At 35.8% G+C, this 15,714-nt stretch overlaps 1 protein-coding gene across 2 annotated transcripts in view; it reads left to right on the top strand.

Moving 5' to 3' along the window:
• arhgap29a (Rho GTPase activating protein 29a) overlaps positions 1-15,714 on the top strand; it is a 49,108-nt gene that overhangs the window by 19,744 nt on the left and 13,650 nt on the right. Inside the window, exons 3-11 of one of the 2 annotated variants that reach the window (XM_069194110.1) lie at positions 7,140-7,283; positions 12,228-12,324; positions 12,736-12,808; positions 13,376-13,436; positions 13,975-14,112; positions 14,457-14,521; positions 14,788-14,898; positions 14,982-15,062; positions 15,444-15,617. In XM_069194110.1, the coding sequence (XP_069050211.1) occupies positions 7,140-7,283; positions 12,228-12,324; positions 12,736-12,808; positions 13,376-13,436; positions 13,975-14,112; positions 14,457-14,521; positions 14,788-14,898; positions 14,982-15,062; positions 15,444-15,617 (944 nt within the window). Of the gene's footprint in view, positions 1-7,139; positions 7,284-10,740; positions 11,118-12,227; positions 12,325-12,735; positions 12,809-13,375; positions 13,437-13,974; positions 14,113-14,456; positions 14,522-14,787; positions 14,899-14,981; positions 15,063-15,443; positions 15,618-15,714 lie in introns of those variants that run through there. The other variant, XM_069194111.1, reaches the window with a different exon arrangement.

Raw genomic sequence — 15,714 nt, forward strand, 5'->3', positions numbered from 1 at the left:
TGCTTTTATAGAGAGAGCTATAGGTTAATTTTATTTATTCTGAGAGCCTGCCACATCTATTCATTAGATCACACTTCTCCTGGTGCACACAATGCCGAGTACTTTAAATCACTTCATAATTGCGAGAGTTGTAAACTGAGTTGGCTGGCTGCAGCAGTATAGCTATTTCTAACTGTCAGCTGAAGTGTTTCATCCCTTGTGTGGGCCGTGAAGATGGCGCAACCATTTTTGTGCACTGTAAATCGGCGCATGGAAGTGCTTTCATAGCTGTTCCTTAGATTTTCATTAAACTGCAGCAACATTTTCAAGTACAAACAAAAGCAATGTAAATATTAATGTTATTTGCCATTTTAAGCCCACAGATTCTCAGGCAACCTGACTCAGTAAGTAGTGGGGCCACAACAGTAAATGTGGTGTTGGTGTAATTCATGACCCCTTTGGTGACAGTGTATTAAGAAATTATTTAGCTTAATTTCTTCAGTGTACAGTGACCAATAAATATAGCACCGTTTTGTCTTATGCTGTTTTTAATGTACATGTAGCACAGGAAATGATAAGAAATGATATACTTTTTGTTTATCTGCTTCCTTCCTCACTAGGCATGATTGACAGTAAAGAAATTGATTTGTTGATGCATTGCAATTAAAAAGAGTTTTCTATAAATTATTTTATGATTTAAAAATAAATATTATAATAGTATGGTTGGTTATTTTACATTATGGCCGTCATGCAAATCCTGTGTTACTGTAGCCTTAATTTGTTTTGCATGCATGCTGATTCTCCACAGTGAATGAACTGAATTTTGTACGCGAAAAAATATCTGGGTGGGGAGAGGAATGTGTTCCTTAGAAAGACGAGTTTCTAAGGAAACCAGGATACTCGTGTGTTCTACTTTGCCATCTTTTTTTTTTGTAGGGAGTGTGGGGGGAGGTTGTGGACTAAAGTTGAAAATCTCAGAGCAGAAGGGTAAAATTAGTCATGCTGTGATTCCATTTAGGTGGAATGGCTATCCCCTTGTGAAGGAAGAACAGTTACTGGATTTCCGCTGGTTTTGCTATTCTGCATTTTTTTAGATCTTGACTGTATTTAGTTTAAGCATTTGGGTATAATCTGTATGCTGCTGTCTTTTTCTTTTTTTCTTTCTCTATGTAGAATATGTAGGCCTTAACAGAATTCATGAATGACTGCAATGAAGTTTGTGTGTTAAAGAGGTACACCTTTGCTTCTTCTAATATTCTACAATATTTTAATAATTGATATTTGATTAATGTATGGTAATCTGTCATCCACTATAAAACGTTTTCAGGTGATTGCTTTTGTTTTAATAATACAGAATATCCTCATTGCCACTACAGTTACATTCAATTTAGGTTTAATTTATCATTTATTAAGTAGCAGTAACAATAAACATTTTAAAGGTCAGATTTTGATTAATTTAGACGTGCATTTTCAGTCTTTGAGAAAATACTTAAATGTTTTTTTAAGTATTCTTAATTCTTCCGTGGATTTAAAGGAAAAAAACAAAAAAAAATCCAAAGCATATCTCCATTTGTTAATTATTTTTTTGTTCAAATGTAATGGTATGTTGTTGACAATCCAGGAAAAGTTGTTGCTGGAACTTTTTTAAATGTTCCTTAGCTTTCAGTGCATTTTCACTGCAGTGTTTAAATATCTTCAAAGCTTTTAATTGATATCATATCAAAGTGCTCCAGGACTTTGTTTTACAACTGTCACACGCAAGCAGATTATAGAAAGTGCTTACTACAGTGCTGTTTTTACATTGTTTTTAAATTTGTTGAAGCACAAATAATATATTCTTCTCATGATTAAAATGCATGATTGAACATAGCTAGGATCACAAGGGAAAGAATTTAACAAAGGTAAAAAGGAATTTAGCATGTTAATATTTAGATAAAGTGCTTTTCAGTTAGGCTAATACAAATCAAATACTTTTAAAGTGTAGAGAATGTCTTTCAAAAGTCTGGAGCCATCTTATTGTAAGCATAGCTCCTCAACTTGTGTGTGGTGAAATTTGTTTGAATATTTTCTGTTAAGGTGTAGCAATTAAGGCTTGTTTAGAAATTTGTGAATACCGGATAATAAACGATTTTGTAAGTTCACAGTGTCACAATGGATTTAGTGAAATTCTTAATATTTTATTATTGTCTAATTTTATCATTTCTGTGTTACATCACAGGATTTTTCAGTATTTACTATGTCAAAAAATTATAAAGCAGCCACGTCCATGGGAAGGAAGTAATGTTTACATATTGAGATTTTTCCATGCAGTTGGGAACAAAGTTTTTTCATTTTTTTCATTTGAGATAGTAACTCTTGCAGTGGACTGTAAAGTGTATAGCCTAATCATTTCAGCTACCCTAAGCAAAAACATTCTATTAAAATAACCATTATATAATTTGCATCCAAGAACTCCTTGTTTGAAAGATTAGTTAATTTAACCAAAGTGTCATCTTGTACCCTTATTAAGCATTCTAATTAGCTAAGGTTCTGAGTTTCTAAGAGTGTCTTTGTGCATAGATAGACATTTGACTGCAGTAGTGTGCAATGTGAATGGAATAGAGCTCTCTTATTTTTTATCTTTCTGCTGTGCTCATATGGTTAGCAGAAGCGCACACTATGCTGGAATGCAGGGTTTCCATGACGCTAATTAACTAAAAATGTGGCATCAGTGCAGGGTGTACTCACGCCTCTTTATCTGTGAGACAGATCCTGGGCTCATGACTGTTTAGGACAACTCATTTTTCACACATGGAAGCAGACTGCTTTCAGTTTTCTTAGGCTTCTAGCTGAATGGCAACTAGAATACAAAAACCAGGGGAGGACATGAAGTAAAAAGAATGGGATTTTACACTGAGCGGCTTGTCAATGGAACTCTGTATCCCATCCTCCACTCAAAAGCTGATTTTTTTTCTTCCACTGAGTGAAGGCTTGCACTTTGTGAGAACTCAATTTATTGTCTTATTAAAGCCTTATTTCTCAGGTCGATGAGACGACAGGCCACTATTTGCAAATGGCCTCTTGGACAAAGACAAGGTTTCTTAGCCAAATAGCTATTCTTGTCCCCGAAAGAAGTGTGTTTTACTTAGTAATTCCTGTTGCTTTTTCACATGGCAGTAGGGCCTGGCCTATTATATGCACCCTGAAAGGAGCCACAAGGTTAAGTGATGATCTTATGTAGATTATGCTGTGTCCCACTGAGTAGAAAACTACACTTTATAGCTTGCTAATTTGTTTTTTGGACAGTGTAAATGAACACATTTTTTTTTATAAGACATGTTTGTGGCTGCTCAATAAAAAGGTCTTCTTCCCTTAAAACCTGGCCATTCCAAGAGAGAGAAAATCTGTTTGCCTCCTATAATGGGACATAGAAAGAATTTACTGCACAGCTTTGGACTGACTTCCAGAGTTAGTGTACAATAACTGAAAGATATCTAAGTAATATTTTGTTTGTATTGTTGCTTTTGATTGTTGAAACATAAAAATACCATCACGATTTGTTTTTGTCACCTGAGCTTGTCTCCTCCATTCTAAATGTCGTTTATTTCTAGTGTCTTTTTTATGCACCCAAGGTACAGTAGGTTTGAAAAGTTCAAAGCCTCAGAGCTAACTAACACTGCAACTGTTCTGAATGTCATGTTGAGCTCACTCCAAAGGCAAAGTCACAATATTCAGCATAATCTTTTTCTTCAGTGTGCTGGGTTTTTGGCACACAACCTGAATAAAACGGCTATGGTAATAGGTTTTAATTTACTGTATTATTTGGTAGCATGTGCGCTATCTTTGTAATTGTGCTTTCAACCATTTTCATTTCGATAAGGTTGTCGTATTAGTTCTGAGGCCTGTCTCTTCAGGGTATTGCTTCCTTTCTGCTTTTGATTAAAGCCTTTCTTAATAATAGTTCTCCCTTAATCCCCCTTTTCTTAATAAAAAAATACTTTGCTTTGTTTGGTTGCCCTGTGCAAGTGTTGACTTCTTCACAACCCCAGATTATGACCTGTTTTTGAGGTCAGGCTTTAGAAAATGGAGTTCACCTGGGGTGTGCAGCTGCATTCAAGAGAAAGTGCTCCATGAGGAGGAACGTGTAGGCAGGATGGTAGGGGCCTCTGAGGTAGAATATTGTCTCTGATACAGAGCAGTTCCATACAGGCACATTCCTTTCCACAGCAGTCAAAAGAGAAATCTGCTTTTTTTTCTAATCAATTGGACTGTATTCTCTGACCAAAGATTGAACTGTGCCTGGCTCCCATTAACATACTGTACTCAAGTGCTGATGTGTGCCTTTTGGGCGGATAGTACCTTCTCATACGCATAAAATTAAAAGGAATTATGAAAATGCCGTGTCTTTTAATTATTTTCTTTCTAGATTACCTTTCTTTAAAATAAACTATTACTGTCCTTTTCATTGTGAAAGGAGGGTTTGTGATAAAGGATTAATACAATTGGTGCAGTATTAAATCTCATACTTTAAACATATTAATGTATACATGCAAAAAGTTAATTAGATATGTAATAGGTTTCCATCTGGAATAAAACATGAACTGTGCCCAAAATGTGGGCAACAAATACCATTAAAATTGGAGGCGCTCTTATTTTTTTGGCGTTTGCCTAAATCTTGATTTACCATTATGGAGTGTAAATAATTTATGCAATCATATTGCAGCATGCTGTACTTCAAATACTAACTCTTGAGAGCTCAGTAACTTAAAAGTTCCATTGAGTTGTTCTGTAATGAAATTCCATAATGTTGAAATCTTGTTGGCATACCAATTCCATCTGCATTCTTACACCAATTATTTTCTCCAAACAGTGCAAACTCCAAGGAAAAAACTAGCCACAGGCCAAATGCCTTCATAGAAAATCCTCCTGTAGATGAAAGCCACAATAAGAGATAGAAATTTCTCATTTAGATTAGCATCTCAGATGATTTAGGCAGCACAGCCAGTTTGCTTCTTCCAGACACTCTAGAAATGCCTTATAGAGCATAGTGCTGAAACAAAAGAACATTTAATAAGAAAACAACAGGTAACTGTGCTGGAAGTAGATTTGCTTGACACTTGATGAAGACAGATGGAGACAGTTGCCATAGAGTGGCATATGACTCCAGATATCCTGTTGGGGTCTGGCAGGGACTTCTGGGAAGATGCTGAAGAACGCTTACACTTATCTGTATGCTGGTCCCTTTAAACTCTAATACTCAAGATTGTTTGGAAGGCAGCTAAAATATGTAGCTATGGGGATTCAAAATTTTGTATCATTGTGGCTTTAGTGGAAAAAAAACCCCATGAACATTTAATTATTTGAGCTATGCTGCTATGCTCTATTTTAATACTCTTTGTTTTACCAGCAGCAGTGGGTGCTGGTGGAGACAATTAAATATAATTAGCAAAACCTTGTATATAGGCCTTTGTAATGAAACCTTTGTTTCATTGTTATTTTGAAGAGGGATTTTTTTCCCCAAAAAACATTCTAAAGAGTGAATGTGTGCTGTTCTGAGGTCGTTTGTGTATTCAGTAAGGTCTGAGAAGTTCAGTTTCCACCGTGACTGGATGGGGCAAAAGGCAGATTACTTCATTGACTGGCGTAAACCCAGGGCATGCTATTCAAATGATTCAGTTAAACTAACCGCTTTTTTTTTTTGGCGAAGCTATTCAATTCTTTGCAAAAAAGATTGATTGCTTTAAGACAAACATTGTGAAAACCAAGATGAACATTTCTTTAAAACTTTGTCACATTGTCACATGTATGTCACAGATATGGGTATCTGGAGACGCTTTTAGTAAACAAAACGAAGATAATTGTAAAAACATATATTTCCTGTAAAAGAATTATTTCTGTTCTGCAAGGTCATTTTCCTCTGGGCTGTTTTACAGTAGTAGTTGCTTTGAAAATAGAAAATAGATTTCCTTGAAATACTAATTTCTGGGTTAGCTGTGCGTCAGATATTTGAATTACCACTCTACATCTTTTCTTTAAAAATAAATAATCTAGTGTTTTATATTGCACATGAAATAAGAGCACGTTGCAGATGTTCACAGAAGTGATTGGATTTCCTGAACAAAGTGTAGCTGTCATTGTCATGGTAGCCACTTCCACGACAGCATTAGTTCCACTACAGGCCCTTTTTGTCCTGTACCGAAAAAAGGGCGAAAAAATGGGAGACTGCTAAAATCTCCCTGATCCCCTTTTCCATGAGCTCTGTAATCCTGTGCAGACTGTCAGCACAAACAGAGCTTTGATACCAGGGGATGCATGCTTGTGGTACCTTACTTTGCAGCAGTTATGTTTTCAAATGTAGAAAAGCAGACAGAGAAACAAAGTAATGTGATTATTTTGTGGGAAATTCAAGATTTGTAAGAATGTCTGTGTGTGCCAAATTGCTGATTTAGTCATCTAATAGCCCATAGTATGAAACTTGAAATTTTATGCATGTAAAAAAAAGTACGATTTTTGCTGAGAGCTGCAAAACATCTGTGGTTTTTAACCACCTTTTTTTCCTCTTACGTGATTATAGTGCAGAACAGCCTGCACTTTACATTGGCGAAGCTGTTTTCATAGGTGGTGCCTGTGCATTTTCTTTCAACCAAAGTAATGAACTTTGGTATGATCATAAAGTGAATAAAATCTGTAGACTGAAATGATAGAGGGCGTGGAAAATACAGTTGTTTTCTTATGCAATGTTAACATCATACATCATACTGAAAAAAGGTGACTACTGTGGTTTAAAGAAGCTCAAACAGAAATGAGGAAATATTTGCACACCTTTGTTCCAGTGCAATACAGATTCCTTAAACACATTTGAAGCCACTAACGGGCTTTAAACAGGTATGTTAGAGCATCCTGTTTACCTGACTACTGTAGATGTAGAATGGCTGAATATACTTTTTTGTAATCTGGTTCAGTATTTAAGATTGTGAGGAAAAGTGACTCCTTGTTTATGTTCCTTGCCTCTTGATAACGGCAGAAGAGCTACAAAATTGTTCACTTCCAAGGCCTCTGTATTTGTAGCTGGTTTTGCTGCTTTTGGTAAAGGAGAACTGCATCTGCTCACGTGACGTAGGGAAGCTCTGAACTAGAGCAGGTTGAGCAAGCTTCAGCAGCTGTGGTTTTGTCATTTACAGAAAATCAAGACTGTTTACATCAAGTGGTCCACGAGAGGCTGGGAGAACTGCTACGCGTCCTGAAAGCTGTCATTGGTAAACACCAGACCCTCAACTCTGTGGATATTCTCAGTGCAGCTGGGACAGTCATTGCCAAAATCAAAGGTGAGAAACTGAGCCATCACATTGGAATTAATGACCTGGGTTTAAAGAGAACTCCATTTCTTCCCCCTTGAGCACTACACTGATTATTACAGCACTCGTTTACAATTAGAACTGTGCCTGTGCTCGTTTTCATCCTCTGCTGATTTTAGTTTTCTGTGCATTGTTTTCCATTGGTCATCACTTTGTGCATTATTTTACAGCTGATATTGAGTCAGTATTTCAAAGCACTAACCAATACTGAAATAAAAACCCAGTTCTTCATGCTGGGTTTGTGTGTGGTAAAAGCAGGAAATGAACTGTGTACAGGGTTACTTTGGGGTCAGTGTTTTAATAAAGTGCATACTTATGTGTAACTATAAATGTTATAAGTCTTCATCCTGTCTTACTATTGGTTAGCTCTGAAAATCAAACAAAATGAATTATTTGGTTGTGTCAATCAAATTGACCCTTTTCTGAGCAATTTATTTTTTACTGTAGCATTGAGGTCTTCTCATAATGTCTCTATTCAGTTTATCTGACACTGATGTTCTCTCACCAGTAGCAGTTCTGAGATGGAGATAGCCTTACAATGTTTATCCATCAGTGGCTAAGGTTTCTTGGGTTACTGTAAAGAGCAGTGTGGTATTGTCACATGCTACTTATATTATGAAAAGTTAGGCTATGTATGTCATCACAGATAAAATGATCTTCTCATTCTGGAATGGTCACTTAGCATTCCCCAAACATGTGTTGTGAAAATTCTTTGGTTTCATAAAAACACCACACTTCATCTTGTGTTTCTCCTTTTTTTCCCTCCATACAGTACAGTACATGTTTTGTAATTGAGAATTTTTCTAACTTACGTCTGATAAAGGCCACTGAAGGTAAATAGCATTATGATGTTCTTAGTGAATCCAGCAGAAGAATCCTAACGTGCAAGTTTTTGTGCCAGAAATATGACCTTGTGGGCAGTGTAATTTGCCTGGCCCCTGTACAAGAATTTCAAAATATAACTTTACTTCAGTGTGATTTGCATTCCAAACCACCACAATTTTGCCGCAGATTTAGCCTACATTAACGTGCAGCCACTTGCACTGTTTTGTCATTTAATGAAGAACATAATTTTCAGTAAAATTCTTCTTGCTGCCATAATTCAGAACACACACATTTAGAATTCATCCACACACTTGATTTTTAACATCCCAATGATTTTTAGCATGTTTGGCCTCTGGACTGTGGAGGCACCTACCTCTATCAAAAAAAAAAAAAAAAAGTATTCTTCCTGGTGGTATAATTTGCTTTGTTTATCCAATCCCAATAAATGACCCCTTCACGATGTGACTAATTCATTAAAAAAAAACTTAGCTCTTTCCACGTTTATATTGTCAAAGTACATCTTTCATCAAATATCAAATAAGAAATAACGCTGAATGTGCAAACCCAATTGTTGTGCAATATGGACTTCAGATAAAATTAATTTTGTTGAACTTTAACCTGCAAGAGAGATTCACGTTGCTGCAAATTATATTTCCCAACCTCATGAATGAATAGACCTAAAGTTGGTGGTTCAAAATGTTTTGGGTTTGTTCACTGTAGAGCAGTCTCTTCCGAAGTCTTGTCAATGCTTTCTTTTTACCATTCAATCTGTATCAGTAACTGATTTCCACATACTGTAGGCCCATGTGTATTCAGTATCCTTTGAACATCTGAAAGCAGTTAAGGGAAAAGACATTCCTTTCCACAAGGGGGCCAAAGCTCACTGTACAATTTGGGTCACTGGAAACACTAGGTTCCTGCATATTATTCTTGTCACAGTCAAAGCCGTTCTGGAAAAAATGCCATTTAGAAAGGTCATGAAATTTAGCAATTGAGATTTTTTTGTTCAATTTTTTAGTTTTTTTTTATATTCCTGACACTGCTTGAAAGGTCTGAACTGAATTCTAGCAATGCATAATGCAGTCCTTGGGCTGCATTTTTAAAAATAGGCTGAAGGCATTTATTCCACTCACTTTGGTTACTTCCTTAAAAATAATTCCAAAGTGTTCCTTGTTGGTTTCTGAAAACAGTCCATCAAAATTATGGTTTCTATTGCAGCAGGCTGGAGAAAACTGCTATGTACATCTATAAATTATGTTTTTCGGACATTACTGGAATTTCCGGAATAGGAATTTGACAGTGTAAATTATTCTTTTCTAGAAAATGTGATGCCATTTTCATTTAAATGATGCTTGTGTCATAACCCACAAACCTTGTCAGCATTTGAACATCTCCCTGAAAAGTCTTGCACTCCACGGTGACTGATGTTTAAAATGCAAAATCCTTTAGGATTGCTTGAGATTTAAAACATTTTTTGGCATATACTGTATATGTATTTAGAAGGAATGTTATTTTGTATAAATTCAAAGTATTCTGCCTTTCTGCAATGTGAAGTGAGTAATGTTTGCTAAAGTATCAGCCTGTATCACAACATGTATGTCGATGTGTGCTAATCTATGCTCCAGTCTTTGGAAGTAGCTACTAGATGTCAAATTAATCACATCTGAGGTAAAAGGTAATTTAATTGCTGGTGGTTTACTTGCTCCGTGGTGAATGCTTTCAGTAGACTAGAACATAGCTAAGGTATTAGAGATTGATCAAGGACAGTAAACCATCATAAACCCTTTCTCCAGTACAGTATATTGTTTCCAAAGGCATGGTAACACTTAACCTTGAAGGTGGCAAAAGTATATACTGGTAAAAGAATTTGCTGTTTCTCGACCTGGGTGTGCCTTATTCTTCTATAATAAAAGCTCTGAAAAAAATCATTGCCCCAATAACCTGTTTTCTAGGGTTTGGTTATAGAATTATGTTTTCGGTGTTTCAGTAATTGGGCGTTTGTTGGTATTGTGACATTTGGACTGAGAAAGGAGTAAATCAGCCATTCAGATTCATGAAACTGCAGGATGTAGCTGATTTTGTTTCAATTAAGACGTGCGCTTGTAATTACATTGTTGGTGACTGATTTTGTTTTTATTTTGTTGTTTTAACATGTCTAAGGTTTGTTTTTGTATATAATATATATACAAAAAAATAACTGGGGATTGTGTGCCACCTATAGTAAATGCAAAATGACCTTTGTCACTTATACTGTGATTGTTCCAAGGTGATGACTGGGTTTTGTCACCTTAACACTGACTTGTACTGATTACACAGTGTTTAAAAAATTGATTTTACTTTTTAAAAAAATATCATTGCTTGTTTATGCTACATTATTATTGTACAAATATGCACAACATTCAAATCCTACAAACGTGCATTCTCTGTGACGTGCTCCAGTTTGTTGTTCTAAAAAGACAATGCAGTTTTTCAAGGTGATGCAGTTACTTTATTTGGAAAATGAGCATTTTGAGCGCACCATTGTTGTGGGTAGACATGATGTGAACTTCAGGATGTCCTGGGGAAGACGTCACAACTTCAGTGCCACAGCATTTCTTCCCAGTGCAAACTGCACTCATTCAAAAGGAGTGGAGCCACTTGGCTATGATCACTGTGGTGGAAATGTTTGTTGTACTTTTCATGGTGAACTGGAGTTACAATTTTAGTTTTAACTAATATATGAAATACTGAAATCTACATGAAGCCTTTTTTTGTTTCTTCTGCAAAAGATGGATTAAGAGGCATCGAAAACCCTGTCACAAGATGTTTTTAGTTCTAGCCTTCCTGGAACAGGAAAAGTCTAAATAAAATGGTCTCCTGAGCTGCCTGAATACAAAGAGACTCACAGAACTGAATTTCTCAGGCTCGAATATGGCTTGCTTACCACACTGTGCTTATTTGTTTTTTGTTGGAAAAGTTGCGTGGTATATTTAAGAATAGGTAAGTAAAAGTAGCTGCTAATATGTTTTTCAGTTTCTGACTGCAAACCGTGAGCTAGTATTTCCTGTGACTGCGATACTCAGACAGGAAATGATTGGTTAAGTAGCAATTTTTCTGGCTGTGATCGGGCATTGTCAAGTTCCTTAGAAATTGCTACTCGTACTGCATGTGTGCCATTTCACAAAAATATTTCCTCTAAATATTTATTTTCTGAAATTTTGAAACTGGGAATTGCTTTTTTTCACAAGTTTAATACCTATGGGGAATGTCACGGTATGAACTTTGCAATGTGCTTGTTTAGTGGCGGGTCCAAAATGAATCTGGAACTTTTTTAGCTGCTGGGCAGGTTCTGATTTGTGCAATTTGTGCTTTTTGAACAGAGCAGAAACAAAGGGGGTGTTTCTTTTTTATTGGTCATGTGGGAAGAGTAAGCATTTTTTAAAGATATTATATTAACTCTGAACTGTTTCATGATAGTTGAACGATACTGGTTTTTAATGTGCTGTTTGTTGAACCAAAAGGATGTTGTATATTTAGAAGGCGAATGGCGTCAGACTTCGTTATAACCTTTGCATTCTTGGTAACAATCAGAATGTTCCGTTTTTCTCCTCAGTTGTTTCAGATAGAAAGGAAGTTTGTTGAGGACTCTGATTGTAGCTTATTTATATTGTTTTTTTTCTGCTCATTAGGATGTTTAGACTTTCAGCAGGAAATTGATGTCTTACAAGATCACAGCCACAGATGGAAAGTGACGCTATTGCGAGAGCTTTGTAGATAGAAGCTTTCTAACATTCCCAACAAAATGAATCCTTGTACAGAAATGGTGGCCTGTTATGTGATTTATTTATTTTTTGTTTTTGCATAATGGGTATATAGGAAAGCAAATCACTTTGGTAAACTTGAACAATGTAAAATGTTTTATTGATTTGCTTTTTTTGTCTTTTGGTATGATTAAAGGAATATAGTTTACTATTTTATGAAAAATGTGTTTACCAAATGCTTATCTCTGTCATGTTTCAAAAGTATTTTGTATTTCTTGAAAAGCATAATTGTACTCCACAGTGCTGGTATATATAAATCAGTCTTAAGTAATTTATCACTTTGTAACAGGTGTGAACTTCAAGGAAGTAAATGAAGACAAGAAGCGAGAGCTGTTTGGCGAGATATACTCCTCTATTGACACTTTAGCATTTACATTTGGCAATGTGTAAGTAGGTTTTAATTTTTTTTTGTCAATCACAGAATCCATTATGATATGTGACCAGAATCCAATAGATCAATCTTTCACTATTAGCTAATGTTGGGATTATAAAAGCCATTATTTTTATATATCTTTAACCACTAAAATGTCTTCAATGTTCCTGTGGTACAACAAGCTCAGATTCTTAAACATTTTTTTTTAATTTAAAATTTGAAAATTCACCAAAGACATAGTGTCGTTCTTTAGCTATGATAAGTAAAAACAGTAGCTGGATAACATTTTTATGCCACTTCATACATGTATATATATAGAATTTTTACTATAAATATTAAGTATCATTGTGATTAATCTGTTGTGAGCACTATGAATGATTACAGTTGAATGTATGTTGATGTAGTTGGTTTATTATTCCTTCAGAGTGTCTGACTTCCTTATGGGAGATGTAGACAGTGGTTCAGCGTTGGGGGCTCCCCAGACTCAAAGAAGTCAGGTAATCTCTCATTTGTGAAAGATGTGTTCACTTGTATACATTTTTATTTTGTGAATTAGGCTCAATGACTTGCAGTTAAAGAAGATTATCATGACATATGTTAAGTTTGAAGAAATACTTTGTACCAGTATAGTGTAATCAGATTTACGTAAGTTGTGGTCAATTATACACTGCTGTAGTCTTAGAAACTAGGTGGTTCTTTAATTGTTACTGAGATAATATTGTGATAATAATAATTAAATCCAGTGTTGTTCTGTTTTCTATTTTAATGGAGTATGGATTCTGAAATGTTTTGGCAAGAAGCTAGGGATGCACCAGTTCAGGTGCATTTAAATTGATCACCACATTACATAACAAGTTTACATCTAAATTTTCTTGGTTAACATTTGATATGATTGTTTGTTTTGTTTATTTATGAATAGAGAGAAATGATGTTGTTTGCGTGTGTGTAATTAATCTTTTAATTATTATTTGTAGTAATTATTGTATTTGTTTTTTCTTCTGTCTGAGGGATTCTCTTTATTACATGGTGGTTTCTTTCTGTTTTTTTTCTTTCAAATTCAAAAGTCTTATGAAAACCTGTCAGTTGAGTGTGGAGGATTAGTTCCTGAAAAAGATGATCTACAGGGTAAGACCTTATGACCTCAGCGTTATAAACTGAATTTATCAACTTTCTAGCAAATTTTCCTCATTAATTTTTCTTTCCCTCTACTCCACTGGGCAGTTTACGGCTATCATTCAGTGATGAGTTGCTTTGAAATGTTTGTTCTTTAGCCTCAGTGAAATGTTCATTCCCTAAATTGTTTACATTTTCTTGTCTTTTCTGAATTATTATTGACGACTGTACACATACAATAAATCATATACATCAGTCATACAGGTTACCAATACTGTGTGTGTGATAAGATAAAAAGGTGTCCATTTTTTAAACACTGAAGTTATAGAATTTGAAGATATAGGTTTTCTGATTTAGTGATCAACTCAATCTCGCGTCTCTCACTGCTATATAAAAAGCGCCGTCGTTTCTGCTTACCATCAACTGGAATTAAGATATACCTCAAGGTCAGAAGAGCTTTTCTCTCCAGAGCTGGGCTAAGGTACGCCTGTCAGTCAGATTGCCAACATGTTGAAACCCCATTCCTTTTCCTTTTCCAATATCGTCTCAGGGCCCCTGCGCGCCAAGGAGGTCGATCACATGCTGCTCAAAAATGACAGCGGGATCGAGTCAGCACTTCTGTATGCTAAGGCTTGGTCCAAGTATACCAAAGATGTTTTGGCTTGGGTGGAAAAACGGCTCAGCTTGGGTGAGTGACTTGTTTTGCTGTCTGATCCAATTTGTCATGGCAGATTTCAGATGTGGTTCACGGCTTTTGATGCGTAGGCCATCAACAATGTCTTTTCTAAATGAGTAATTGTGCTATTGTGGCAATTAACACAGTTGCTACAAAGATGTCTTTGCCCTGAACAGTTACATAATGTTTTTTAACATTTTGGCCGTGCACCCAGAACTTCTCATATACAGTACACTGTGACACTAAGCCTAAGGAATAACAAGATGGACTTTTATTTGCCTTGTGGTTCGTTTAATGATAATTTGTTTTGTTTTTCTGTCGCCAAAACATTTGCTGATGGATCACCCTGTTTACAGATATTGAATGTGCAAAAAGCTTTGCAAAAATGGCTGAATCTGCAAAAAACCTGGCAAGTCAACAGGTAAAGGTTTTACATCAATAATTTATTTTATAATGAGGATTTTCAAGCAGCTCCTCTAATCTTTTTTGCAAACCATTTCAGTTTGATGAGATTATTGTATCTTAACAGCTACTTAATAAAGTTGTGTACTAAATCAAATTAATTGAATTAGAACATTTTTAGGAAGAAAGAGTTTTTGTACAATTTGTCTATATTGGTTAGGTTATTGGAATTCCATGTGTAAAACCTTTCTAATAACTTTTTGTATATACTGTGTTCTATAACAGGAATACATGCCATTCCGGGAAATCTATATTTCTGCGTTTCAAAATGACATTGAATATAGTCAAGTTATGCTTCAAACAGCAGTAGCTCTGCAGACAAACAAATTTATTCAGGTAAGAACGACAACACACTGGTTTTATTGTTTGTTCAAGCAAGCGTCATTTTTATCTTAACAAATGTATTTTTCTTGTTGTAGCCCCTTCTGGCAAGGAAGAACGAACTTGATAAACTAAGGAAAGACATCAAGGACCAGTGGCAAAGGGAACAAAAGAAAATGGTTTGTTTTCTTAATTATTTCCGTTTCTCTGTGATTTATTTACTGAATAGTTGTGCAACCTGACTCACCATAAAATAGAGAGTAGCCCAACCAGAGAGCATGAAATTAGACTGAGATTTCTAGGTTTTTCGCTACTTATGTTTTAGATTTCTTTATCCTGTTGTATTTGAGCTGTGAATTCTTAAAGAATGTGTAAGGCAGAGGTAACCTTTTATAGTTATTCTTCTTGTTCCAACCTTGATCTTGTCAGCACTTTAAAAAAGTATGCAAAGACGTGGATTTATACACCAGAGGGAATAAGTAAAGATAACGCTTAAGTGGGAAAAAAAATACATTTGCTTTTTTATGTAGATGAATTATGTGCGTTTTCTTTTGCAACAGCAAGAAGCACGTACTGCTTTGAAAAAGGCCAAGCTGCTGTACGTTCAGCGCCAGGAGGAGTATGAGAGAGCCAAGTTTTCCACTGGCAGGGTGGAGGAGGAGCAGCTGAGCATGCCTGGGGGAGGGAAACAGCTGGAGAAGAGGAGGAGACTGGAGGAGGAGGCCATGCAGAAGGTATGGATGGCCTTTTCGTTTGAAACCCCTGAAACTGGAGAACTGCACAGTACAGTGCTCACTTTGTCCAAGGTGGCTGTTTAATTTGTCTTTTAGC

Source organism: Lepisosteus oculatus, chromosome 9 (genome assembly GCF_040954835.1).
Source record: "Lepisosteus oculatus isolate fLepOcu1 chromosome 9, fLepOcu1.hap2, whole genome shotgun sequence".
Taxonomy (NCBI): Eukaryota; Metazoa; Chordata; class Actinopteri; order Semionotiformes; family Lepisosteidae; genus Lepisosteus; species Lepisosteus oculatus.